This window comes from Carassius auratus, unplaced genomic scaffold (assembly GCF_003368295.1).
Source record: "Carassius auratus strain Wakin unplaced genomic scaffold, ASM336829v1 scaf_tig00215808, whole genome shotgun sequence".
NCBI lineage: Eukaryota > Metazoa > Chordata > Actinopteri > Cypriniformes > Cyprinidae > Carassius > Carassius auratus.
Genome location: NW_020528251.1, coordinates 366,735 through 394,730, shown reverse-complemented (window position 1 = coordinate 394,730; position 27,996 = coordinate 366,735). Strand labels below are relative to the sequence as shown.

Sequence of the window (27,996 nt, the reverse complement as noted above, 5' to 3'; positions counted from 1 at the left end):
CATAACAATGTTGCAAGCTGGACTCCAAGCTGGTTTAATGTTTCACTGCATACATGCTGATTAAGTGTATTATTTCTTGAAAGAAAATCTTATTGAACCCAAACTTTTGAACGGTAGTATGTGTGCCAGCTCTGACGGTGTCCTCATCTTAATCTGCCCTCGCTATCAACATTTTTGCTGTAGTTTCTGATTTCATTACAATAGGCAAGAGATTTGGGTAGCTGTTAGCAGAGACAGGAGGGGCTCTTCAGTGAAACACACAGCTGCAAACAGACGTCCACACTCTCACTGGAGGAACTAAAGCCCCATCTGCTAAGTCAATCGCTCAGGCACAAGAGCCAAACCCGGCCAGCCATTCCACACTGCACATTTAGACAGCTAGAAACGGCTGATAGAAAGGGCGGGAATATCACTCTTTCACTTAGTGTTGGTTCAGTGGCTTGTGGCTGCCTTGAAGCTCCTCTACCTGACATGTGATATTATGACCCTCTTTATTTTGAGACCTCATGTTGGTATGGTGAAGAGGCGATTCAGTGAAACTTTAATCGTCCCTCTGCACTTAACTGCTTGTGCATTAGCATTAGAAGTAAAGCACACAGATTAAAATTGAGGCACGACCAGCACAGCAAATGTTACCCCCCCCCCCCACACACACACACACACACACACACACATACACACACACACACACACACACACACCAAACACAAACACTTTGAGAAGTTTGTCTCAAGATATCCTAAAACTATAATACACAGTTGGGACTAAAAGTCTGAAACCACTAGTGACAAAATATTTTTCTGATTTAATGCAAGCATTTCATTACAAATTATATTATCAGTACAATTTATAAAGTTGGATTTAATAAAACCAGGTTGGTTCATACTTCACATTCGATCTATTGTTCTCTCAAAAGATTTGAGAATGATCCAAAAAGCATCTTGTCCATCAGTAGAACCACAACATCTGACCAACTGTAGAAAGGAATCACGTGAACAGTGTCACAATTTGTAGCCTATAACTAATGCCAAACTTAATCTATTTTTTTTTGTGTGTGTGTGTGTGTTATATACCATTTTTTTTGTTAAATTTATGTTTATTTTGGGGATACAGTCTGATGGTGGACTACTTAGTAGAGTGCTTATTAAGCGTCGATGAGACCATACCTTTATGTGCCTGCTGGAATATGGCATATTGAAGCAGATGGATTCCTCCATCACTCTCAGAGCGGGATTATGCGTTACGCTCCATCTTTACCTCAAAAGTCTGTTCCATCTTCAGCTCAGACAGCAGCAAAACTCCAGTCCAAAGGCTATTAACACAATCCAATCAAGATTGGTTTTCCCTAAGGCTCCATATCTGAGTTCTGGAAAGGCTTCTGGAAGATGAGTGACTAGAAAGGAAACATGAGGGCAAAAAAGAAATTCCTTTTTTTTGGCACTGAAACCTGGTGAAAGCCAAGCTTAATGTAAATTGTGAGACCCTACAAAGCACTTGCACTTGCATGAGGACAGCTGGCATTACCTTATCCTCTCTCCATCTCACATACTCTATAGACACTATCATCCTGTATGATCTTCCAGAAGCCTCCCCTAATCAGAGCCTTGGTCTCCAGCACGTCTCAATAAAGCTCCTACCCAAGTGTGCTTCACCAGTGTTGCCCTTGACTTTGGCAGACTGCGCCAAAGCACACACAGATCTGGCGATTACATGCAGGTTTTCCATGGGAGGGAAGAAAAGCAGTAATAGGAAACTTGTTGTGTCTGGTTGCTGTGCACCACCACCACTACAGTTCTTTCAGGTGGCGTAGCGCATTATTGTGAGGATGTTAGTTGCTTGAATAAGTTCAGTAGAGCAGACCATTTTTTTTTCACAGCAGATGTAATTCCACTTGTTTGGCTTCCAAGTAATATCAACAAAGATTTAGAGCATTGCAACATCTCCCCTGAACACGACGGATGGTGTATCGCAACGCATGCAAGAGGAAGTCAATATTTGCTTCATTAGTCATTCCGAAATCAAGCAAAAGTGGTCAGATGTTATCCAATCCAGTTTATGACATCATGCACCCATGGCTCTTGGATGGAACAATGCATTCCAAACTGTTAAACACAATATTTGTTCGGGACTTATTCTTTGTGTGTGTGTGTGTGTGTGTGTGTGTGTGTGTGAAGAACATTTAAAAAAATATATGTTCCACAATAAAGAACCTCTTGTGTATCTCTAAATAGCATTAAACTGATTCATTTCAATGTCTTATTTTTAATTTGAGAAAACGTAGGATATTCTTTTAATATATGCTGGTTATTATTTATCTGTCATTAGCATAAAAATAAAGGATTTTATTCATGAGTTGATTTGTCTGTGCTAACATGCACATTTCATCTTTGTAAGTTCAGCCTCATGTTTGCCGTAAAGCACTCCTTTATAACTTGCCTTCAAAGAAATCTTGCACAATAGGCAGTTGAAAGGACATAGGATTGAATGGCCACTTTAAGAGTAAGCCGTACTTGGCCTTCAAGTATTCATTCCTGCAGCTTTGTGTTTCCTCTGTGTTCCTGCTCCTCGAACCCACCCACTTACATTCAGGAACCAGACGCTTCGGGTTCCCACAGGGCCATCAGCCAAAGCAAGCTACAGAGAGGAAATGTGGCCCTCACTCACTCACTCACTCTTTCAGTCATTCACTCCGTCAGTAATGGAGCCCTTGTGAGTTCTTTTTTCATTTTCTGTCTTGATTCAGAAGATGAAGTATGTTAGATTTTATTTTGCATTAGGCATAATATTTTATCCGTAGTCTAATGTGAAGTGCTTTGGAAATTCTTTAGAATTATACAAAATTGAATAATAAATCCAGAAGGCTACGGGCTTCTTTTAAGGTTTATAAGACTGTAGGTTTGAGTCCAGATGTTGTTCATGTCCTAATCTGCATGCATTGTTTGTTTGTGTGGTTTTGCCCAGCTGTTTGATACAGTCTGCCCTGCATGTGTGTCACAAGGCCATGCGTTTGATGTGGTTGTGAGCAAGGGCCGAGTCAGATCAGCAGACGTTGTATCAACGGCTCTCTTGTGGTGTCTGGTAGGGTGCACAGTCAAAGACTATTATGTCTGGGATGCCCTGGTCTTCCTGGAACTTCAGACCTCACGGAAGGAACAAACACAGACAGATGTTTTTTTGTTGGGTGTGCAGTGGTTGCTCAACACTTGAATCACACTTGTTTTGAATTTTCCCATCCTCATTTATTAAAGAGGGAAAAAACAATGCTTCCCTTTGCGCAAGGCAGGCCCCCAGACTTTAAAAAATAAATAAATAAATGATTACTGGCGAACTGGTTCTTGATTAATGCGGACAATCACAGTACAGTCATGCACTGAATCATTTTTAGAGGTTTGTCATGTTGAAAGAGAAGACCATTAAAGACTCGTCAATTATTGTTTTTGGCTATGCTTATTCTAACGTGTTTCCCAATTGCTGTTACCCCATGTTCTAAAATAACCAATAATACTTTAGTAAAGTATTAGAATGAGTTTTTTTAGAATACCATTTATTGCAGAAAAACTGCTATGATTATGTGTGTGTTCCTTTGTAAATACGGTTTTATTTAACAGCAGACAACGTTAGCGTTTTAGTGAGGGAGTCCGTCAGTTGCGATGGTCTCAGTATCCTGTGATATGCTGTTTGAAATGGCTCTCTAGCATTGAAAAGAATTATTGATTTTTTTTTTTTCCTCTTGTGTATATATTTTATTTTATACTTTTTTCTTCATTAGAAGATTACACATCCACTGTCATTCTGTGTCTATTTAATCATTCAGAAAGTGTATTGAATCGGTAAGAGGTTCCTCTCACAGCGCTACACTTAGACTGAAGAGTTCTTGATCATGAATTGATCGTGCTACTCCATTCTTCACTCTCAGAAAGTAAGTGTTTCTCGGCTCCAAGGCCCACGTTACCCATTGTAAACTCAGCGCTGAAGCTGGACATGGTGGCAAGTGTGTGTTTGCGTGAGTGTCAGTTAGATATGCATTGAAGGAAGGAGCTCCAATCACAAACCATGCACCCACGCACTTTGTGATAACAGTTAGGCTTTATTATTAGAGTTCTTATTATTAGTATTATGGTACTTAAGATTGGCACAGAGAGTGAATGCTAAATAATGTGTACTACAAGATTGCTGGCACTGTGGCAGGTATAAGACAATATCCAGCCTGACATCTCCCCCCTGTGTCGCACTATATTCAAAGACTGTTTCTGTTAAAGCCGCAGTGCCTGACATTATTTACCCAGGTATAATTCTCACCCATGTGGTGTTTTTCATCTTAAAACACCACGTTTCTCATTCATTGTGAACTACTTTTGTATCTGCACCTTTACCTGACTTTATCCTCACCTAACTGGAGCTGTCAGGATGCTTTGGTAACGGGGGTGTTTTAAATTCCAGAACTCGAGTCAGAAAGGCACAGGTTTGGGCAGGTCATTGGTACGGCGAAGATAAACATATCCTGGATCCGACAAGCTGAAACCTGAGGGCAAAGGGGAGGATTCACTCGCTGTCGTCTCTCTTTTTTTTTTAGGAACACGTTTTAGTTGCATGAATACCTGTAGTGTTTGGTTTTTGTTTGTACTGATGCTAAATTTACCTCTGATTTCTCTCAGATATTTGCTGAGAACTGTAAGTCGGTTTGACACCTACATGGTCAAAGCTGTACCTCAGTGCTAGTGTCTCGATTTCACAGGGTGTTATTTCATCTCACAGACTGTTTTCTTTTTTGTATTCTTTTTATTTAACAGGCATACAGTCCCATTCCCTCCAAAAAGTCCAAACATGACCGCTCAATGTCCCCATCAATGGAGAAAGGGAAGCAAGCTGATTGGCTACAGTCTCTGGCTGCATCTGCAAATAAGGTTGGTTTTATTGATTTACTATTTTCTTTGTTGCTCCTCTTTCATATTTTGTGGTTTTAAAGATTTCAGATTTCATTTTTATATATAACTTTTTATTATTTAGTTATATATATTTAGAGCTATTTTAAATCTCTGCATTGTGAATTTATTAGTGTTATAAGTGTTCATTATTATGCTTATTTTATCATGTGGACATAGATATTGAAGTTAGGGGTGCACTAATATAAAAAATCTATACTGAATACATTAAAAAAACACACACTAAAAATTAAATCAGTAATTTTAAATGCACCAAGTCAATTTAGGCATCACCACATTATAATATAATATGAAATACAATATAAAAAGTTTCTGTTTATTCTGGGATTTGAGATAAAGATTCAATGATTATTATTATTAAAGATTAACTTTATATATTGCGTCCCTAATGTATTCCTCTTATTATTTTCTCTTTAGGATCTTAAGTTCAAGCAGAGACCTTCAGCCTTCAGGCCCTGGTCTCCCAGAGTTCCTCCTGCTGAGCGAGAGACCCCTAGCCACACATATGAGAGGTACACCACAAGAACTACCATTTGACCATTAAAGTGATTGTAGAATTAATACATTAATGATTCACCATAAGAAATGTCAGCATCATCTCTAGTATGCAATACATGTCAATTACCATCTCATTTTCCCCTGACATTCAGATCGCTTGTTAAAGGACAAGACAGCCTGGTAGTCCCAAATGTATCTCTTGCCACACTTAAAAATAATGAGCAGCCACCGCAACGTTTCTCTCAGCCCACTGAGACCAACAACACAGGCAAGACCGAGAGCTCAAGGCCAAGAAAGAGGTGGTCCTCTGCAGAGAGACAATCACTGCCCTCTGCAGCAGTCAGACAGCGTCCTCTGGAGAACGAGGACTCGGACGCAGAAATCAAGTTTGACAACTGTAGCAAAGGTAGGATGTCAAAAAACATAACGGCTAATGGAAAAACATTTGCAATACCTGGCAACTTTTTTTTACTGGTGTATTATTCTCTGATTCTAGTTCCTGCCCCCTGTTCCTTGATGTCCCCTCCCTTTACCTATGGCATTGGGGAGATGAACCTCAACACTTACAGCACTGCAGAGGTGGATGATGAGAAGCTGAGACTGGGGACGGCCTCTTGCTCTGAGCTGGAAGTCCTCAAGCAGACACTCTGCAGTGACCTTAGCTCTAAGGAGGCTAGAGAGAAATTCCTAAAGGAGATCATCCGCATGAGAGTGAAGCAAGAGGAGAAGCTAGCCGCTGCACTCCAAGCCAAACGAAGCCTTCAGCAGGTACTTACTGCGATGTCCAAAAGTCTGACAATTCTAAATATAATTTGAAGATTTTTTTTATCTTAAATATTTAAATATTTTAAATATTTAAATACTCCAATTATTCAAAATGATATTTTAAAAATAGTTCTAAATAGTTTGAATTTAGAATATTCTGCACCAATGTTATTTTTTAACTCAAACTAAAACTGACAAAAAAAAATCTAATCGAAATAAGGTAGAAATAAAATAAAATATGAATGTTTGATACAAAAAAAAAGATGATGAAACCGAAATACTGGAAATTAATCAACTAAAGCCAGATACAAATGTTAAAAATAAATACGCTAAAAGCATGTAACAAGAAGTATACCAATTATTGAATAAAAATAAAAATGTAAAACAAAAATAAAAACTAATTCAAAATCTAAATAAATACCACAATAGAACATAAATAATGCTAAAATAAAACTGTTCTGCATGATCAGATAAGCAGATATGTAACACTGCCTAAAGGTGTCAGATTCATGTTTTACCCCCTTGAATCTTTAACAGGAGCTGGAGTTTGTCAGGGTGACTAAGAAGGGCAGGCTGAGGGAGGCCATCGAAGCAAAACGGAGCCTGAGGAAGGAGATTGAGCGCCTCCGTGTGGAGAGTGAGAAGAAGGTGCGAGACGCCAATGAGTCCTGTGGCAGGCTGAAGAGGGAGCTGGACAGAGAGAGGCAGCTCCATGTGTGCGATAAGAGCTGTGAGGCAGGACGTCTGCGGGCCAAGTATTCCTCACAGGTGAGATTTGGCACATCCTGTTGGTATGTTTCAGCACAGCCAAGTACAGAAGGTGAAGTTACACTGTGTCCCGGCCGGTTAGTGTTTTTAATGACTGTTTTCAATGTCTAGGGAGCAGGGTGCGTTGAAGCATTTTCAATAGTGGTCTTATATTTTGGACCGTATTATGACAGCAAATAAGATGTGCATAAAATATGCTCCACTTCAGCATCTCTTTTTTACTCTATCAGATTGAAGATCTGCAGACAAAGCTCCAGCAAGCAGAAGTGGACCGCGAGCAGTTAAGAGAGGACCTGCTGAAGGAGCGGGACGCCCGGAAGAACCTGGAGACGGTCGTCAAAGAGCTCCAGGAACAGCTGGGACACAAAGCAGAGACGGAGGGACACGCCATCACCAACACACAACCGACTGAGGGAGAGGAGAGAGAAATGAGAGAGGAAGATGTATCTTAAACATTTCGACTTCTGTGTTCGGTGTATGGCTGCAGTTGAAGACTTTGATTTGAGGACGAAAAAAAGTACTGGAGCACAGGAGAATGGTAATGAAAAACAAGCATTTTACAGTGGATGTTTACCAAAATGGAAACAGTAACCATAAATCATGAACTCAAGTAACTGGAAAGAAGTTGGGTCGCTCCTCGAGAGGAGGACGCTCAGAGACGGTGGCATCGCATGTAACTGACTCTCCTTCAGTTAGCTTCTTTAAGCTAAGCTAAGGATATTTTGTTATAAGCTATTTAAAATTTTTGCAAAGATACTTGAATAATATTTGGGAAACGAACATGTTTTCTATTCACAATACATTGACAGTAGCTGGTGACCGACCTGCTAGTGCCGCTGATACTCTGTTAACTAGAAAGTGTTACAAGCCAGAGTTCTACATAGTACACAAGTGTTGTCATTACAATATTCTGCTCGCTTTTATTTGACCTTTTTTTCCACTGTTGTGTTGAAATCATTTGCATGAGCGACAGTGCTATGGTGCTGCAAAGCTTTATTATAAACATTCAATTGAGCTTTTTATCTTAGTATTTTTAATTACTATGTACTTAAAACCCTATAGTATTGGTAATGATCAATAAGGGCTGAATCCTACCCTCAGTCCTGAACTACAATATCAAGTATTATTCTTCACTAATTACCAGTTTTTGCAGTCCAGATGAACATTACAGCACAGGACCTGATATAGATCACTCCATGCTTATTGTTTGATGGTGAAATGATTTTATTATTTCCCTCGGAATCACAATTATGCTCTAGTGACAAACATCCATTTTTAGTCACTGGTTTTAGGGCTCAGTTAAGGTTAAAAATGCTGTTGATGAAAATAACATTTCTACTTATATAAAAAAAAATAAGGATATATATTTTTTTACTTTCTACCAAAAAATAAATAAATAAATAATTGCACTTTTTAAAAAGATAGTTGTATTGTGTATTTGAAGCCCTCTGTGTTTTTTTTTTATACATTTGTTACAGATGTGAATACCACTCAAACATAAAAAATAAATACAATTATGTAAATATGATAGCTCGCTTTACACGTCACTAAATGTTTTTGCTCCAAACCAATAGACTGTATGTATGAAATAACTTAACACAAAAATGAATTTCTCCTATCATATTTTCATCTAGAGGGCATTTACTGTATAAAATCCTTATGTAATATTAACTAAAAATCTTAGATCATTATATTTCTGAATAAATTTAATCCCTTTGGAAATCACTTTATATAATTACCAAAGCAAAGTTTCACATTCTGAATTTGTGGTGGATAGATCAGAAATGTGACTGATAAACTGTAAAGAGGATTTGTAATGATCTTTTATCTCCATTACCCCTGTCTTTAATAAACCTGCAGTAATACATATGCTAAATTCTCCATCGCTCTATTTATTCTGGGTACATTTTTACTTCCCCTTCTATGTAACGAGATCCATATGCTTGCCTATGTCAGTTTGAACCTTTCTATGTTTTCATGCGTCACACTAAAGATATGCATTGTGTTCAGGATCTTGTCATAGTCTTGATTTTTGATGTGGGTCATTTTCATCACTTGTTGTAATGTTCCCTCACGTATAATAACATCATTAAATAGAACCAACCATTCTTCTTGTGTTTTCTAATTATTTTTGTGCCATATAAAAATTAGGATTGTATAAATCTAAGGCAACTGAAGAGCCTAGATTTGACAGCAGCATTTTTTATTATTTTTTATTTAAGTTCTACTTTGTTTATGCAAGAAAAAATTAAGAAAATAATTTTGTAAATAGTTTTGTAAGAATAGTTAAACCTTCATAAGGCGAGATTTTAAAAAAGTATAAATTATTTTTTATAAGAACAATTAGCCCTGGTTCATAAAAGATTTATATTTTAAAAAGCACAAAATATAATTGTATTTTACTCGTATTTTGTACTTATAAATCATTTTTATAAGAACAGATAAACCTTGAACATAAGACATTTAGAAAAAATATATATTCCTAAAAAAATGTAAACACATATAAATGATTTTTACCGTAGTTCATAAGATCAAAAAACATTTAAATTTTTTTTTTATTGGTGCCTTTATTAGAATAGTTAACACTGGTTCATAAGAAAAGAAATATAATAATATAATAAATTCTTTTTACATGAATAGTACGCAAAACCCTAGTTCACAAGGTAATATAAAACACACAAATACACACACACACACACACACACACACACACACACACACACACATATATATATATATATATATATATATATATATATATATAATTTATATTATGTTGGCTCTGGTTCATGAGAACATGTTAAAACTTTATAATTCATATTTTCTATGATAAAAAAAACAGATTTGAGTTTTACCGACATACAGTGATGAAATCTTTCACGTTACCATGTTAGTTGGCATTGTTTTTACTTTACTAGCATTAGAGGAAAATATTGATATATCATCCCCTATCCTTTTCCTCAAGTCGACCAATGAGACACGTAAATCCCAAGTACGAGTAATGCCTTCACCTCATCCTGGATTAGAGATTTACTGAGCACTCCTCTTCCCGTCCCAGTTCCTCCTAAACTCACAGCCACAGCACGCACCGCCACAATAGCAGTCCAATTGAACACTCACCCTGGAGCATCTGAAGAAAACACACCATCAATGGACCAGAGGGAGGGTCAATCACAAAGAAGATCTATCAAAAAGAGGTGCCGACTGGAATTAAATCTGTCCACATGCACATTGCTACCCTTGAGAAGTGTTGGCTCATCATTTCAGTAACACCTGTCTCGCTGGATGCCGCCGGTGGAAGAGAGCTGACCTTATGAGTCACAGGACTGATACGAGGCGAGGGACATGACCAGAGGTCTAGGTTATGACTACACAACAGTCCTGCAGTAATGAATACATCTCCGGCAATGGCACCATCATCTCCAGTCTTGTTCTCTCTCAGCGGGCGGCCCCCCAGTCCTGGCAGGAGGCCCCCTTCACCTTTCAGATCGCCCTCTCCTTCTATAATGACTTCACCTAAACTATGGCAGAAAGCTGCGATTTCCCGTCTGGCTGAGGAGTTCTTCTGGATAGGGGGAAGTATTGTTGCATCGCCGAAATGGAGAATGGGCCACATAGGTAAAAATGAAGATTAATCCCATATTCTTACACTTTTTTCACTATAATGGTTAAATGATCTAATGGTGCTGGGTTTAATTTCAGCCACTTTCCAACAGATCTAAAATGTTATTGTTTCATACTGTATTCAGTTTTATGTGTAGAGTCGTTTCGCGTGTTATTAACTTTTAACTAAGTGTTTTGAGTACACTTAATATAATAAGACGGTGTCCTAAATGATTGGCCATCGTGAGAAACGCACTTCACGGCATATGGACACAAACAATCCGCAGAGATTAGACTGACTAGCTGCGTCACATGACCTCTGTCCTTGATCCGCTCCTCCAAAGCAACTTTTTGAAAACACACCTTAAATTGAGTGTTAAAAGTAACCTTTGATGACTCCTGGTCCATAGCAGAAAATATAAGATATATAAAATAATACATCAGTAGCCACTGAAACGCCACTAGTATATTATTGTAGTACCTATATGACCATAAAAAATTTATGTTTTTATTATAATTTTTTTTCCATAACAATACAACCTAATTATTTTGATATAATAAGAGTTTGTCATCATTAGTGCTGTACTGTTTCCATGATGCACGCCAGCAGACAGAAAACACCCAATGAACCTGTGCGCGCGTGACGCAGCTGTGTAATCTGATTGAGAATCTGCTGGAACAATTCAACTCTGACGGTCAAAAGATTTCCTTAAAGTTGCATTCAATCAAAAGTTTTCTTAATAAAGAAGTTGAAAATATGTAGGGTGAGTAGGGGGACTTTACGTCTGTTTTCCTCTCATAAAAAAACTTTAACACTTAATATGGCTTAATGTATTAAGACAGTGGTATTAATATAATAGGTATTAATATAATAGCATTATACTTAATGGCAGGAAGGTGGGCTCTACAGAGAACGGTCACAGCAGTACAGTACATCCCAGCCAGGACATGTCTGGTTAAAAATAGGCAGGCACAAGTTATAACAGTAGGTCATGTTTATCACATGAGCAGCCAAATACTACTAATAAAAATCCTCTTTTGCATTTGCAGTGGAGAGATGCATTTGCAGTATGCAGGCCGGATCTCAGATGATTAAACTGAAAGGAAAATCCAAGGCTCTGGTGCGCCTCTTCTACCTAGACGAGCACAAGTCCTGCATCCGCTGGAGGCCCTCCAGAAAACATGAAAGAGCCAAAAGTGAGTCTGACAGAAAGCTGCTTGCGCTGCGGAGATACATCTGCATGCGCTTGTCATTTTAAACACGCTATTAAATTGCATGACAAGCCCACTTTTCTGTTCACTTACAATATTTCCTTTTACTTACTTACAATGAGCAAATGATTGTTGAAGTATTTTTGCTTCATTTTCCTGGAAGAGAAAGTTGTGCATTTTAACATTTGCGTTAGCATTAGCATGTAGATTCAAACTAAACACACATGTGATTGATTTCATGGTGTCTTAATGAATAACAAGTGTAAATATCTGGATTGGATTGTTTTTTCCGCTATATTGTCTCTGAAGGATACTCTGTTGAATTAAAATGCTTTGTCCGAATCACTGAAAAAATTACTCTGAGTACTATACTGTTTATTCCTGTTCTTGTTTCATTTAGTCACCATAGACTCCATCCATGAGGTCTGTGAGGGGATGAGAACGGAGGTCTTCAGGCGATTTGCCAACAATAACTTTGATCCGAACTGCTGCTTCAGTATTTACCACGGAGACCACGTGGAATCTCTTGACTTGGTTTCCACGAATGGAGAAGAGGCACGGACCTGGATTACTGGCCTTAAATACCTTCTGGCAGGCATCAGTGATGAGGACAGTCTGGCAAAAAGACAACGCACACGAGATCAATATCCTTTTAACTGTGTCCACTGAGAGGGAAGGGTGACGGTCTGTATCCACCCAGAGTGGCCTGTTTCAGTTTGTGCAATCTGTGTGTGCATGTTTCCTTACATCTTGCTGCAAATGGTTGAGACAGACCTTTTCAGAAGCAGACAAAAATGGAGATGGGAATCTGAGCATTGGAGAGGTTTTACAGCTGCTTCACAAGCTCAACGTGAACCTTCCAAAGCAGAAAGTCAGAGAAATGTTTCAGGTACATTATATACATCTAAAAATACAACAAGAAGGAGACACGGTATACTCTACCAGTTTCATTGTGTTTCTATCTTTTATGCTTACCAAGGCTGGATTGGTTCGATCAAAATACAGTTAAAAACAGCAATATAAAATAATTTAGAAAATGTGAATATATTTTAAATTATAATTTATTCCTGTGATGGCAAAGATGAGCTTTCAGCATCATTACTCCAGTCTTCAGTGTCACATGATCCTTCAGAAATCATTCTAATATGCTGATCTGGTATACTCCTTATTATCAATGTTGAAAACAGTCGTGATGCCTAATATTTCTGTGAAAACCATGATACATTTTTAGGATTCTTTTATTACTCTTCTAGCTGCTGTTTTAGAAAAGTCTTACACTACTTTGTGTTATTTCTGTATAGTTGATGTAAAAGTTGCCACATTATATTGGTTTAAAACACTTACAGAGTGCTGTTACGCTCGGTGAGTATGTAACATATGGTTCACTCTGAACAGATGGCGTTGTCTGAAACTGGTTGAGGTCTTAACTCGAGAGCCTCTAATCCTTAACGGAGACATATTTCTACTGCAACCAATGCCATAACACTACTTTCACTTAAAAGTACAAACAAAAAAATAGATATCTATTTAGGAAGAATATTAAGTAACAGTAGAGATTCAAATTCATGAACATTCCATCAATGCAAGTCTATGGGATCTTTTTGCCCACTTTTTCATCAGTTGCGCAAACCGATTGCACACCTCTCCTCAGTAAGCCGGTTGATTTGACACCTCATTCATGGGTCTACGACAAATGTGTAAGATTATATTTCACAAATTATTTCATTAAAAAAAAAATGGAAAAACTTTGTGCATTCACAGGAGGCTGACACTGATGAAAACCAGGGGTCACTGACATTTGAGGAATTCTGTACTTTTTACAAGCTGATCTCGACACGCCGAGATCTTTACTTACTAATGATCACCTACAGCAACCACAAAGAGCACATGGACCTAAACGACCTCCAACACTTCTTGGAAAATGAGCAAAAGGCTGGTGTGATTCATTTTGCATATCTTCACATAGTTATTTGTTAATTATGTTGCTCTTTTGATGGACTTGAACCATCATATTTGTAATTGGTATATGTTGTTTTTTTCCTAGATGGTAGATGTGACCAAAGACTACTGCAAGATGATCATCAACCAGTTTGAGCCATGTTCTGAAAACCAAACACATATGGTGCTGGGTATTGATGGTGAGAGACTTTCTTTGCTTCATCTTTTTATGGCTGTTGTATCATCGGATGTTTACCACATTTATCTTGCTTTCTAAGGTTTCACCAACTACATGCGTAGCCCTGCAGGGGACATCTTCAACCCAGAACACTATCAAGTAAATCAGGACATGACACAGCCGTTGACAAACTACTACATTGCATCATCTCACAACACCTACCTGACTGGAGATCAGCTGCTGTCTCAGTCTCGGGTTGATATGTATGCGTATGTGCTTCAAGCAGGCTGTCGCTGTGTGGAAGGTAGAAACGCTTCTCTCAGCCTATACTGTGAATCAAAGTAGATGTCTTCTTGGATAAAGTGTTGATCAAAAGAAAATACATTACAATGAGGTTTTTACAATCATTAAACAAAATGTTATCCTTTAAATGACGCCGTTTTTCTCTGCCTCTCCAGTTGACTGCTGGGATGGTCCTGATGGGGAACCCATTGTGCATCATGGGTACACACTTACCTCAAAAATCCTCTTTAAAGATGTTGTTGAGACAATCAACAAATATGCATTTGCCAAAACACAGTAAGTGGCATTTTTAATAGTTTTCATGAATTTTATCAATTAATAATAAATAAAAATTAATGATAATAGTAATGATAATAGTAAAAAAATAAAGAAATGCTATTTATTTAACATTCATTTTATTATATATATATATATATAATATAATATAATAACTAATTCTTCCACTGTCAGATATCCAGTGATCCTTTCTATAGAGAACCACTGCACTGTGCCTCAGCAGAAGAAAATGGCTCAATATCTCCTGGAAGTGCTGCAGGACAAACTGGACCTGTCAAATATAAATATGAATGAGTCCAGGCGTCTGCCATCTCCAGAGGTTTTAAAGGGGAAAGTGCTTGTCAAGGTGAGGTAATATATTACCCTTGTCATGGAAAACATTAAGTAAAGTTGGAAGTAGAATTTTCTTGAACTAAGTCATGGAAATGAAACTGACACTGCGGTGCTTTCCAGGGAAAGAAGCTGCCAGCAAACATTGATGCTGATGCAGAGGAGGGAGATGTGTCTGATGAAGACAGCGGTGAAGAGGATGAGGAGGAAGAGGAGCCAATGAATGGAGATGTGAGATGCTTTTTCCTTTTTTCTACATTAGAATAATTGGACTGTTTCCTGTCTGGAGTGTTTAACTAAAAGCTGCTGTGTTTTGGAGTACAGAGCACAGGAGCACCGGAGATGGGCGAAGAATCAAAGAAACGCTCACAGAGGTTGTTCATGGACAGCTTCAGGCGCAAGGTCTGCAAGGACTTTGCACTAGACACGTTATATTTCCAGAGAAATATCACAAAAGCAGCATTATACTAGTGTTACAGTGTTCCGTATTCTGTGTTTCAGAAGAAAAAACGGGTCAAGTTAAAAAAGAAGCCCATGCTGAATGACTCTGATAATGAGCAGGAAATTCCAAGCAGTAATGATAAACAGGTCATCAACTATGGCAAGTGAGTATTTCAGGAGATACAGTTTGATGTTGAATTTACTGTGAACTGTAAAATATTCAGTTTAATTTACAGTGAAGAAAAACTGGCATCTGAGGTTGCCAGAAAGTCACAGTTAAAAAAATTTAAAAAATAAATACTGACAAGATGGTATTTTGGTGCCTAAATATTCATGACTGTATATTTTAATAGTTCAATAGATGTTAATTAAATTAATTATAACATAACTCCCTAATCTACATCACTGCTCAATAAAATATCAAATATAGAATTCTGGAAACGAAATGCTGTATTTTTTATTAGAAAATAAAATGGAAATATTTAACCATAAAAAAAAGAAGAAAGCTTGTTACTTGAAAAACAATTAACTGAGATAAAATATATACAAAAAATCTAAACTTATTTTATTTCAGGCCTTTGTGGTAAGTCTCCATTTATAAAATTTGTTAACATAAGCTAATAATGAAAAATACTTGTAAAGCATTTATTAATCTCAGTTCATAATAATTTCAACATTTACCAATACATTAATAAAAACCACATATATTAATATGAATTAATGGACCTGAGCTAACTTGAACTCACTGAGAACAGTTGTATTTTTATTAATTAATGTTAACAAAGATTAATATTGATTGAATAAAATATTGCTTGGTTAATATTGGTTAATTAATTAACAAATATTAAATAATAAACCTTTTGTAAAGTGTTACCATTTATCGTGCTGTGCTAAAATATTGCTAAAACAAAAAATAAAAATTATAGACATAAAAAACAAAAAAAAATTACCAAAACATTAACTCAAATTAAAATGAAAACAGAAAATATAAGAATAAATCAAATAAAAAAAAATATATAATAGTATCCCAATACTAAAATTAATGCTATACAACACTGATTGTCTTATTAAATATAATTTAAAAAAAATTCACTTGCATAGTATTATTGTAGCATTCTTACAAACACAATTTTTACAGTGGCATCTATATCTGTCCAGACTAATGATAGTCCGTGTTTTATGCAAATTTTCTTCAGACGGAGGAAAACAATGAGACTTTCTCGTGCCCTCTCTGATCTGGTCAAATACACAAAGTCAGTGCGAGTTCATGATATAGAAACTCAAGGTAAGACACATTTGAATGCAGTTGCAACCTCAATAATATCCACATAAGTAATAGAGCAGAAACTATAAAAGTGTTCTTGATGTTTATGTCTAAATAAACTGCATGTGTGTTGCAGCATACGTGTGCAGCTGGCAAGTGTCCTCCTTAAACGAAAGCCTAACGAACCAGATTCTACAGCTAAAGCCTGCTCAGTTAGTTCGCTTTAACCAACGACAGCTCTTACGAGTCTACCCTTCCAACTACCGTGTTGATTCTAGCAACTTCAATCCTCAGCCTTTTTGGAATGCAGGATGTCATTTAGGTATGAATTAGCTTTTTTTCTTTGATTTACAATGAATAATTTCCTTTCTAATTATCATTGAATCCTGTTGTTTTTTATTAATGATGAAACAGCGAGGACTTTGATTTGAACAGCAATGAATCCTTGCTGTGGCTGATGGCTTTCTCTTTTTTTCTATAAATCACAGTTGCGCCATGCATTTGTTTGAAATGTTGTTTCATCTTTCCAGTCGCTCTCAACTATCAAACAGAAGGCCGTATGCTACAGCTGAACAGGGCAAAATTTGCAGTGAATGGGAACTGCGGCTATGTACTAAAGCCAAAATGCATGTGTAAAGGTAAGTTGGTGCCTCTAGAGTACAGTCAACAAAAAGAGAGACACATTTCTTTGATGCATTTTATTTATTATTTTCTTTGAAAGGCAATTTTCACCACACATAATTATTGTCCTCAGGTGCCTTTAATCCTATGCTGGAAGACCCTTTGCCAGGACACAGGAAATCTCAGCTAGTTCTCAAGATAATTAGTGGCCAGCAGCTACCGAAGCCAAAAGACTCCATGTTAGGGGACAGAGGAGAGGTGAGTTCACTCATACTGAAAAGAAAAGGAAATAATCATATGTAACAAACTGTCTGAGATTAAATGTTTTGTTGTCCAGATCATAGATCCCTTTGTGGAAGTGGAGATTATCGGATTGCCTGTTGATTGCAATAAACAGCAGACAAGAGTAGTGGATGACAACGGTAAGTACAAATCTGGATTGTGCAAACAAAACTTGGTATTACTTTAATTGAAACTTATAAGCGTTAGATGCAATTGAAGGTGGAGAGAGAGAGCACTGTACATTCACTCCTCCCATCTACAATTCCTGCCGGCCTGAGACTCAAACTCACAACCTTTGGACTACTAGTCCAAATCTCTAACCATTAGGCCACGATTTCCCATATATATGTGTGTGTCTGTCTGTGTGTGTAGGCAGTTATGGCTTACAAAAATCATTCATTTCACAAACATATTTTAGTATAGTGCAGCCAAATGTAAGACATTGCCAATGTTTTAATGCCACATGAACAGGTTTTAACCCCATGTGGGAGGAGACCCTAGTGTATACGCTGCACATGCCTCAGATTGCCTTAGTACGCTTCATGGTTTGGGACCATGATCCAATTGGACGAGACTTCATTGGACAGAGAACCATAGCATTTAAAAGCATGATGCCAGGTAAATAACCATTTGGTGACATGCATTATATAATTTTCAATAGTTTAGTCAGTCAGCCTTATATTATTTCCTTGCTCCGCAGGCTATCGACATGTCTATTTAGAAGGTATGGAAGAAGCATCTATCTTTGTCCATGTTGCCATTAATGACATCACAGGGAAGGTAACTATTATTCGATTTTTCGTTAATCTATCTTTGTCAGTGTTTAGAAGTTTCGACTGTTAATCGCCATTTTAATATTATAAAATTGTTCTGCCGATATATTTATCATCAGGTCAAATCAAGCAATGCAGTAAAGCAGCTAATCCAGAAAAACCTTATGCAGACCTCTGCAGATGGCACAAGGACATCTTTTGGTCCAATCTTCCTGCGCAAAGGTAGAAAGAACCAAGCAAAAGTGGTGAAGGGCTCAGCCGACTGCTACACCAAAGAAGACTTTCTAAACAGACGTTACAGTGACGACGTGAGCTCGAAAGGCAGCAGGAGCACCTCCCAGTCTGCATCTTTACTCAGAGGAGCTCAAAGTGAACCCCTGAAAAGGGCACATAAGGTCTGTTTTCAGGAGCCAGAAGGATCTCATGTGGCACGGCGCCACCTGTCCTCCATCACATGCTCGGGTGGAGCAGGAGTGGCTATGGACTACACCAACTTAGCATTTGATTCAAAAGACAGTTCACACTTGGAAATTCAGACCTCTGTGGTTCAATCACACCTCCAGGATACCAGAGAGTTGACTGTTCCAAAAAGAAATAAACCGGAGTGTGAGTTTACGAACGTAGCAGTGTCTAAGATGAAGGTTCCCACTTCTACACTGAATAATCAGCCCCTGTCCAAGCAGATCTCAGGTGTTAAATCTGTCATTAAGGCTTCAGAGCAGGAAGCTGAGATGTATGAACCTCAAGAAGAGTGTGAACCCTTAAATTTCCATCCAATACCTGATGGTATACTAGATCCTTCCAGTGGAACGTTAAACACCAGAAACATGGTGCTCAGGAATAAATTTGGACGTTCTTTAGATGCTAGACTTAATCCTGAGTGGCAGACATGGTCAATCCCGGCAACCCCTGTGCTGAGCAGACGCATGAATGACCCAGACACACCGTCTCCCAAAGATTCACCATTTATAGGACGCAGATCACGAAGCGTCCCAAGACGCCATCCACCCTTGGCACCAAACACACCCCATCACATTAGGAAAGACTTCCTCAACCAGTTTCCTCTGCCTCAGTGCAGTTACTCTGCAACAAAAAACCCTGTTCCTAATAATCACAACCTCACAGAGAGCGAATCAAGCAGCCGAAGTAGTTTGGACAGCCTTGACCTGAGTACTCTGCCGTCTCGTTTCCCTGACAACCAGCAGCAGTCGATGGGCACACTGCAGAGGGAAATGAATGCCCTGTTTGAGCAGAAAATGAGTGAGATTCGCTGCCATTCACCACTGTTTTTCAGAGATGAGACATAAGGCCCAAACAGTGCCTTTTCTAAATTATACATTATGCTAAATTAATGCTCTTTCCATGCTGGTTGAAATGACTAGAACTTGAGTAAAACAAAAATAGGCTTTTCTATTTGACCTTCCAAGAGATCTCACTCATGTTCATTTATGGTGCATTTTTAATATATTTTTTTGATTCATCACCAGCACTGTAAAAAAAGAGAAGAAAAGCAATTACAAAAATTAAAATTTGTTATTTGTACAAGTATTATCTTGTTTAAATCTTACTTAACATCTTATGCTATCTGGGCCTTTTGGGGGGGGTGGGGTGCTTTTTTTCTTTTGGAAGCTGCAATTCACAGTTTAAAACTAAACTAAACATATGTTTCTACTCATCTTTGTTAAAAAAATGCAATCACACTTTGGTGTTTAATCGGGTTTATTAATTCATTAATATACATGGTGCCAGAATGCATACCTCTTTTGTGATAGTAAGAGGTGTATGTTTTATTCATTCCATTTATTCATTTTTACTTGTACTTTTTTTGTACTTGTTCTTGTTTTGAATTTGTTACAAACAGTTCCTCTGGTGTACAGAATTTAACAAACATAAAATCAAATTTCCTTTCCACTTGTCCTCAATCTTTGTCCTTTGTTAACAAAATAGATTCTATATTTAACATTTTGATTCATAATTCTGGTCTAAAGAAGGTTCTATATTGTTTCAAGATTGAATACATGAGAACAATCTTATACAAACTGCATGATATTTTGCTGAAAGATAAAAAAAAAAGTGTCTCATTGCAACAGCTTTACTGAACAAACAGGCAGCTTGATTTAAATGTAAAATGTTTTTTATTATTATTATTAAATTATTAAATTAAATTATTCAGTTTTGTATACAAATAGGGACGAGCAGGGTGATTTGGGCATGTGGGGAAGTTGAGCCACCCCTTGTTTCTAGACACCCTTAAACAACCTTAAACAAAATTGGTGATATATATGGAGAATTGTCCATTTTACTCACCCTGTGATAGAAAGAGGTCCATGCAATAATTGCTACATTTATGTTCAAAGTGATTTGTTTATGTTCAAGGATTCAATTACAGACAGTTACAGACAAATCTGAAAGAATATATTGTGTTTGCACTTTAATAAGTTATTATATGAGACTGTACTTTTAGCATGATGTTAGCTCTAAACTGCAGGACAAGTTGGTTAAAATGATTAGAGTGGGGTAATTTGAGCCAAAAGTCATGGGGTAAGTTGAGCCATTGGCTCACCACTTCCTATGATTATAAAGTATTATTTTACTGTACTTCTATGTAATAATTCATTAATTTTAGACAAAAAATTTTTGATGTTGTTCTTTGTTTTGAACTTGATATTATTTAGAAAAAAATTGAAATAGACCTTGCTTTATGAAAATTGGCCATTTGCGTTTTTTTGCAACATTTTTAAGTGGGATGTTGAGAAATATTAGCCTGGTCAATTGCAATTTATTTCTTCAATTGAAACTTTATTTTGTTCTTACATTTTTAAATAATTCAAAAAATGCCTTCATAGTTGTGAACTGTATCTTTAAATAAAAATGTTAAGAAGTCATCCATCCATCCATCCATTCCATTATCCAAACCTCTTTGTCCTTATTAGGGTCACGGGGAGCTGGTAATTAAAAACTGGCTCAACTCACCCCACTCTCCCCATATGAAAATTAGTACATCTTATCTAAATCAGCTGAAATATTAAATGTTAAAGAATATATAATTATCTAACTTGGAAAATAGTAATAATACCTAGCACCAGATAATGTTCAGACCTATGAACAGTAAAGTCATTGTGCTATGTAAGACTTGCATATTACATTAATGTTGCTGAGCATTTTAGGTTTCCTGGTCTCCCTTTGTCTTGGTCATTCTCAAACGCCGGCTCAACTCCTGAGTCAAAACTGCGCAGCAGGATTTCTGTACGGATGAGAACAGATTTATTTTCACCTTACTGTATTATAATGAACAAAAACACATACCAACATGTGCTGCTGTACAGCTGAAATCTGTGCTTAAGTTTAACAAGTGTGCGTGTGTGTGTGTGTGTATTACTTGCCTTCTGCTCCCCTGCAGTGCTGCGAGACTTTGAGGTGAGTTCAAACAAGGAGAGCAGCACTCCAATCCCAAGGCCTATAGCCAGAACCAGGAAGATGCCCTTCATGCTATGTGCCCTCAGAGACGAGCCTTTGGCACTATCCGGTATACAGCTGCTGGCCCACCATTTAGTGCGCAGGTACGCTAGCTCCCCAGCCTCACTCAGCTGCAGGATGGCCACACTCAGGTTCTTCAGCATGGGAGATCCTGTTCCAAAACATACCGTGGCATTAAAACCATTCCACAAACATACCACTGCAAACAGCTCAAAACTGTTCTAAACAAATATGTGGATTTTGTTGTGAGAAACTACAGGGGATAGATTTTTTTCACTGGAGAAAGTGTTGATGTTTTTTTTTAAAAACCTGCTTAAATATGTTTGCCTCACCAAGAGGAGTTACAATGCTGTAACCTCTCATCCCGATGACCTCATGCGCCCGGACCAGTTCACAATGTCGTGCCACAGCTAAGTCCAAGGACACTGACTCTCCAATAAAAGCATAGTTTCCTTCCTTTGCTCTCTGGACACCCTCATCCATGGAGGACACAAAACTCTTTCTCCGCTCCATGTGCTCATAGATGCGACGGTAAGATGGGTTATTCGAGTTCTGCGCAAAAAGACAACAGGTTAGGAAATCTTTTCTGTAACATCTGGCAGGAATGAATCTGAGTAATCAGAAGAAAGTGCATATAATTCATGTGATTCGACCTTAAAGAAGGCGAGGGTGGAGGAGCCGGCAAGTGTTCCATATTCTATTACATCCTGATTAGCCAAGTCCTCAAAACCTTTAATCATGAGCGGTGCAGAGTCAGACCCCTGAGAGGAACTGAGGCTGGAAAAATAACAGGCCAGGAGCACGACGGCAAACAACCACCAGGTACAACTGATAACCCTTCCTGACACAGCTTTAGGGTGAGGGCCTGCACCTGCAGAAAGCAAAACAAATTAGAGGAAAAGATGTTAACCTTTCGTTATCAACGACAGGAAAAAATGATATACCAGTGAAATATATCTGACTATACTGGAAAATACATTATAGGGCTGCATATACCTGTTTTTAACGACAATCCATTTAAAGGTTATAAGTATATTATTGGTTATATCTTTTGATATGTAGGAGGTGCAGGCATGACTCTATAAGGATATGGCAGCAAGGACATTCTCCAAGTTTTGTTTTCTTACACCAAATCATCTCTAAAATAGAGCTTCACTTCCTGTTTGGCGTCTTCACCAGCAAATTTGTTAATGCACTACTTTGAAAAAATGTAAATGCTGCTAGCTAGACTATTTTCTGTTTATGGACAGCAGTGTTATTATCATTAAAAAAATTGTTAGTTTAAATAAAGCTGAAATAAAATAATTATTAGATGAAAAACACACTAACTGAAAATCAGAAAAATTGTGTCTCGGCAACTAAATAAAATAAGTTTAATTTGAAGCACTAAAATTACTAAAATAGCTAAAAAAGAATACAAAATACAAATAAACCTAAATAGTTTTATAAAACAAACTAAAACAAAAGGTCTGAAAAGCTAAAATAAAGCTCAAATAATATAAATATTAGATATAAATAATATATATCTTTAAATTTAATTTGAAGCATCTGGAAATAAATATTACTAAAACTGAAATAAAAATAAATTAAGCCTAAACAGTATTATTATTACAAATTAATATTAATAAAAAATAATAAAACCATTATAAAATCAAATAACAAAATTAAAATGAAAACAGAAAAAATAAAAACAAATGCTAATTCATAATATTAATAAAAACGATATAATAGTATATAAATACTACTAAATTAACATTGACAGAAATATCATTATTGTATATAAAACTTCCATTGTGCACCAATAAGGTTATGCAAAACAACTTTTAACATGCACAAAAAAAATTGAGTAGGCGATAACTGTTAGGCTTGATCTGAAATAATTTTGGTGAAGATTCCACAGATGTTGCCAGAACAGTAAGTAAACCAGATCAAAATGGCCATAAAATATATGGTGCATGGACACTGGAAAGATGATCAAATATTTTCTGCATTCAAAGGACCAGGACTTTGGGGTTTTCAGTGCATGACCCATAAAAACTGCTATAACATTCATTTAGATGATTACCCTGCAGACTTAAGGCTCCCGCAGCATACCACAAACTGTGGAGAAGAGTGATGCGATTTGGCTCCGTCTCAGGTTGACTCCATTCACATGGACTCAACCTTGATACAAAAAGACAAACGCAGAATTGAGTTTCAGAACTCTATTCAGAAACCATCCTGGAAAACATGACAGCAGTGCAGTACAGCATGAGTAAGGGCTCTTGTACTATGTGTCTCTGGTGTTCTCCTCCTTTCTCTGACCTTCCCACAATGCAGATGCAGACTGCAGTCACAAAGTATGCAATCAGGATGCCCAACCAGGTCTCCCCAGAGAAGGGGGAGAGGAAGTCAAAAAACCCGGCCTCTTCAGAAACGATATCTTTGCGGAGGAGGATACTGATTCCGGTCTGCATGTAAGGTTTTGTCATTCCCACAGCCTTCTCCCGGGCAGCAGTGAGAGTGAGGGGAGCCACGGCGAGATCAGCTTCCTGTGAACAAAACACGTGAAAGGTTTGACGCTATAGGAAGTATTAATATCACTGAGCTGCTTTTTGATTTATATGCATCAGTGCAATCCCAGTACTATTGTCTATTCTGTAAAGCACATCACATACCCCTCTAACAACCTCCCCAATCATTCCATTCCAGTTTCCACCTTCATCCTGTCGGCCGTACGCTCCATCCTTTACCAGGTGAACTTTATATTTGAAACCCAGCTTCTTCGCCAGCTCAGCGAGCAGATCCATACAGTAGCCTTCCAACTGCGAGCCCTTGCTCATTGTGTAGGGGTCTTGCTGAAATTAAAATATATAAATTGTTAATATAATCTAAAATTATATATTCATATAAATATTTGCTATTATTTATATTATTGCTAATATCAATTATATATAAAAAACTAATATTTCATAATTTTTTTACTTATTTTTAACCTTACCTTTATGGTGGTAATTATCAGCTCTTGCCTTGCTGAAAATGATAATAAAATCTGATTAATATAATTATTATAAATATACATTTATATACAGTATTGTTCAAAAGGTTGGGTTGTAAGATTTTTTTTTAAAAGAGGTATCTTATGTGCTCACCAAAACTGCAATTATTTGATAAAAATTATATGAAATGGTTATCATTTAAAATAACTGGTTTCAATTTGAATATATATATATAACATTTTTCGAAATATCAATATTGACAACTGTCGTGTTGCTTAATATTTTTATGCAAACAGTTATACATGGTGAATAGAACGCAATTCATTTCAATTCTATTTCCTTGCTGAAAACAATTCATTTCTTTTTCTAAAATTCTAACTTTTCAATGGAAGTGTAGATAATACTAAGATCTCATCACAGGACCCTGTTCATAACGTCAATAAGAATTTCAGTTAAAACAAAAGGTTGAATGAAATGGATTGAAGTCGATACTACTGTCCTACTGAGTAAACACATTTGAAAGCCTCAGATCTGTTCAAGAGTGTGTTTGTTCAAAAGTGACCTCAAGTTGACACAGAGAGACGTGGCCAAGATTTCAGTGGCTCCTCTATTGATCTGCCAAATCAGTTCTCTGGCTGGGAGTCTCGTTTCCTGCTGCATTTGAGTCACAAATAGATCCATCTTAAAGTAGCCAGAGTCATCAGAGAACCTTTTGTTTGGCAGCAATCTTTAGCGAAAAAGCCCCATCCTCGATCAGTCTGCGAATCTCTGGGAGATGATGAGTGAATGGCACGGCTGCGTCCGGGTTTCCGGAACCCGCAACGTTTGACTGTGTTTTTATTCTTTCTTAGAAAAACAATCTCATTGCAGGCCTGAACTGTGACTAATTGGAGTTACTGTTTTTTTTTCCACTTGATCACGAAGGCCTGGTAAGGGCAGTCAAAGAGTATCTGAAGCTAAAGTTCGGCGAAGCCCTCAGGACTCCATCAGCACCATAAAGTGATGTTGACACTCATCAGCTCCTCCTATTGAATTTATGACAGACACAGAGGGTTCTCGACATGCTGTCATAGCTTGGCTTGTCTTAAACACTGTTCTGCTTGTTCAAGGCTTTGAATTGATTTATAACTATTTTTGAGAAGGTTTCAGCTGGCTGACGTCCTCTCTGTCAGAATGGGGATTGAAGTGTGCCAAGCAGGATGTGGTCACTATCTTTGATGATGTGTCCAGCTGACTGTTCAGCCATTTATCATATGACAGGCCTGTGAAATTCAAGAACTTCATGCGGCGAGGACAAGACGAGTTGGCACAGATTTCATCATAGCTGCTGTTTATGAATTTACACGGGATGCTGTAAAAGTAATGCCTTTACTGTATTCCTTGCAGAAACAGAACTGATTCTATATAAGAAATAAAATGATTTGCTGCGTGATGCCATTACATCATAACATTTTCACATGAGACAAAAACACAGTAACTGCAGAACAAGAATATTTATCTTTTACATTACATTATATCAACTTTAGAAATACCTGCTATGCAGACCTCTGTGCCCAGCAGCAATACTACGCATAAAGAGACAATTCCCAACATGTTGCTGATTCTGACCTGCAAGCCAAACAATCGGACTGTTTATATTTGAACACATTTTTAAACATTTATAGATTACAATATTTATATGTATTTACATAAAAAGGTCTTATTACACTTACAATATTAAATGTAATATTAAATTATGTATAGTCTATTTAATACAACTCACAATACTACAGTCATCTTTCTACAGACTATTTAGTATTAATAAATGTAATAAGTGGTCAGTATGTCCTTTAAATTATATATATGTGTGTGTGTGTGCATTTTAAAATGTAAAATCATATAATATGCATATATAAATATACATAACATGTACAATCAGATTTTATATGACTTCTTTATATTTTGTTAAAGTTACTGACAGTACTAATACTACAATGTGACCACCAATGTATTTTCAGAGCTTCCAACATTCTTCAAATCAGACGGACATTACTGACTTTATAAGCATCTATCAATCAAACAGCAACCCCGCAGTCTCACACTTACCATTATGTCTGCTGTGAAATTTCACTGCTGTGGCTGAACTGACACTGATGCCGATCAAGACAGTGCTGTGCTTTGCAATAATGAATTAGAGGGTTCTCCCTAAAGGCTTGGGAAAAGCCAATGGGTTTTGGGGGGTGGAGAAAGTCATCCTAACGCTTATTATGAAACGTGGGTTGATTTTTCTGGAGCAGGATGAATTCTGGATCTGACATAGGCCTACTTCCAGAATATGTTAGATAGAGACGATATAGAAAATTACATTTGTGTCTAATTTTAGTGTTTTAGGTCAGTATGGCCTAATATTGAACACGTTAACTGGCGTGACCTCTAACAGTGTATGTGGGAAAAATGATAACGCATAGCATAAAGTAAACAAAGATCACATATACAGTACATTAATAGATGGTCTTCAAATTCTGATGAAAAAAGAAAATATTAATTAATCTCAGATTGTTTAAAAAAATGACAAAATAAAATAGCAATGCTATTAATAATATGGACAAAAACACACACACACACAAATCACTTACAGTATCATTAAAAGATGGTCTTTATATTCAAAGGAAAATAGAAAGCGAAAATATGTTTAAAACATAATGATAGCGAGCGAATCGATGCTGAGGATAGTAGTAATAACAACAATACTAATATTATTATTTACCCTTTCATGCATGAATTATGATAACCTCAGTCAGGATTTTTATTGCTCTTAGGGCATGAAAAACTATAAAAAATTTTTTACAAATGTTTCAAAGAGATCTTCAGATGTCCACTTGAGTGGACAGCATGCGGTTATGGTTTAAACTGAAGATATAATATATTAAATATAAGACAATAATCAAACAGATAAAGTATGTGAATTTAACAAACTAATCAATACAATTATATCAAATCATGTGAAAACTATAAAATATATAAAAAATATATATATATGAAAAATATTGCAAAGGCTTCATACAACTTCATACAAGTTGCACTTCACGTATCTTTGATATTAGAACATGAAGACATGATTCCATCGGAATTCTCTACAGCCTGTCAAGGTACAACTGCGGAAACCACTCAGATGCTCCCTCCAGTGCACCAGAGTATGGATATTTACCCTTTTTTATTTGTTTATTCTGATTATGTTCAAAATGGACATGCACATTTCTATCATAGCCCTCCTCTGAGAAAACCTAGTGATACATTTTTTCAGTCTTATCTGAAATGATCAGTGTTGGGGGTAATGCATTACAAGTAACATGCATAATACATTCAG

General features: G+C 37.0%; 3 protein-coding genes across 3 annotated transcripts in view; 2 read left to right on the top strand and 1 right to left on the bottom strand.

The window, feature by feature from the left end:
* Positions 1 to 9,082, top strand: part of LOC113095930 (ski oncogene-like) — a 32,972-nt gene extending 23,890 nt beyond the window's left edge. The window contains exons 2-7 of the mRNA XM_026261276.1: positions 4,791 to 4,904; positions 5,361 to 5,455; positions 5,594 to 5,847; positions 5,938 to 6,209; positions 6,744 to 6,974; positions 7,205 to 9,082. Of these exons, the coding sequence (XP_026117061.1) occupies positions 4,791 to 4,904; positions 5,361 to 5,455; positions 5,594 to 5,847; positions 5,938 to 6,209; positions 6,744 to 6,974; positions 7,205 to 7,426 (1,188 nt within the window). The 3' untranslated portion in view covers positions 7,427 to 9,082. The remainder of the gene's footprint in view (positions 1 to 4,790; positions 4,905 to 5,360; positions 5,456 to 5,593; positions 5,848 to 5,937; positions 6,210 to 6,743; positions 6,975 to 7,204) is intronic.
* Positions 9,083 to 9,859: 777 nt separating this feature from the next.
* Positions 9,860 to 20,547, top strand: plch2b (phospholipase C, eta 2b). Its single transcript, XM_026261216.1, has 20 exons — positions 9,860 to 10,592; positions 11,628 to 11,774; positions 12,190 to 12,435; positions 12,551 to 12,678; positions 13,551 to 13,721; positions 13,834 to 13,927; positions 14,006 to 14,209; positions 14,364 to 14,484; positions 14,659 to 14,830; positions 14,938 to 15,045; positions 15,139 to 15,216; positions 15,316 to 15,419; positions 16,452 to 16,540; positions 16,656 to 16,841; positions 17,050 to 17,157; positions 17,274 to 17,398; positions 17,478 to 17,562; positions 17,894 to 18,040; positions 18,123 to 18,202; positions 18,315 to 20,547. The coding sequence occupies exons 1-20, from the start codon at positions 10,364 to 10,366 to the stop codon at positions 19,500 to 19,502; spliced, it is 3,810 nt and encodes a 1,269-aa protein (XP_026117001.1). The 5' UTR covers positions 9,860 to 10,363; the 3' UTR covers positions 19,503 to 20,547.
* On the bottom strand, positions 20,027 to 26,891 carry LOC113095897 (probable glutamate receptor). Its single transcript, XM_026261217.1, has 10 exons — positions 26,736 to 26,891; positions 26,183 to 26,258; positions 24,653 to 24,684; positions 24,330 to 24,509; positions 23,977 to 24,203; positions 23,738 to 23,835; positions 22,326 to 22,543; positions 22,005 to 22,224; positions 21,579 to 21,823; positions 20,027 to 21,439 (listed from the first exon to the last, which is right to left on the bottom strand). Exons 1-10 carry the CDS (start codon positions 26,736 to 26,738, stop codon positions 21,359 to 21,361), a joined length of 1,380 nt encoding a protein of 459 aa, XP_026117002.1. The 5' UTR covers positions 26,739 to 26,891; the 3' UTR covers positions 20,027 to 21,358.
* Positions 26,892 to 27,996: the final 1,105 nt, after the last annotated feature.

Excerpts from the sequence above, each read along its gene's own strand:
- plch2b (XM_026261216.1), top strand. The coding sequence starts at position 10,364 with ATGAATACATCTCCGGCAATGGCACCATCATCTCCAGTCTTGTTCTCT. Across the intron at positions 12,436-12,550 it reads ACAACGCACACGAGATCAAT|GGTTGAGACAGACCTTTTCA; the intron begins ATCCTTTTAACT and ends CTTGCTGCAAAT. Across the intron at positions 13,928-14,005 it reads TATGGTGCTGGGTATTGATG|GTTTCACCAACTACATGCGT; the intron begins GTGAGAGACTTT and ends TTGCTTTCTAAG.
- LOC113095897 (XM_026261217.1), bottom strand. Across the intron at positions 24,685-26,182 it reads CACAGAGGTCTGCATAGCAG|CAAGGCAAGAGCTGATAATT; the intron begins GTATTTCTAAAG and ends TATCATTTTCAG. Across the intron at positions 22,544-23,737 it reads GGGAGCCTTAAGTCTGCAGG|GTGCAGGCCCTCACCCTAAA; the intron begins GTAATCATCTAA and ends TGCTTTCTGCAG.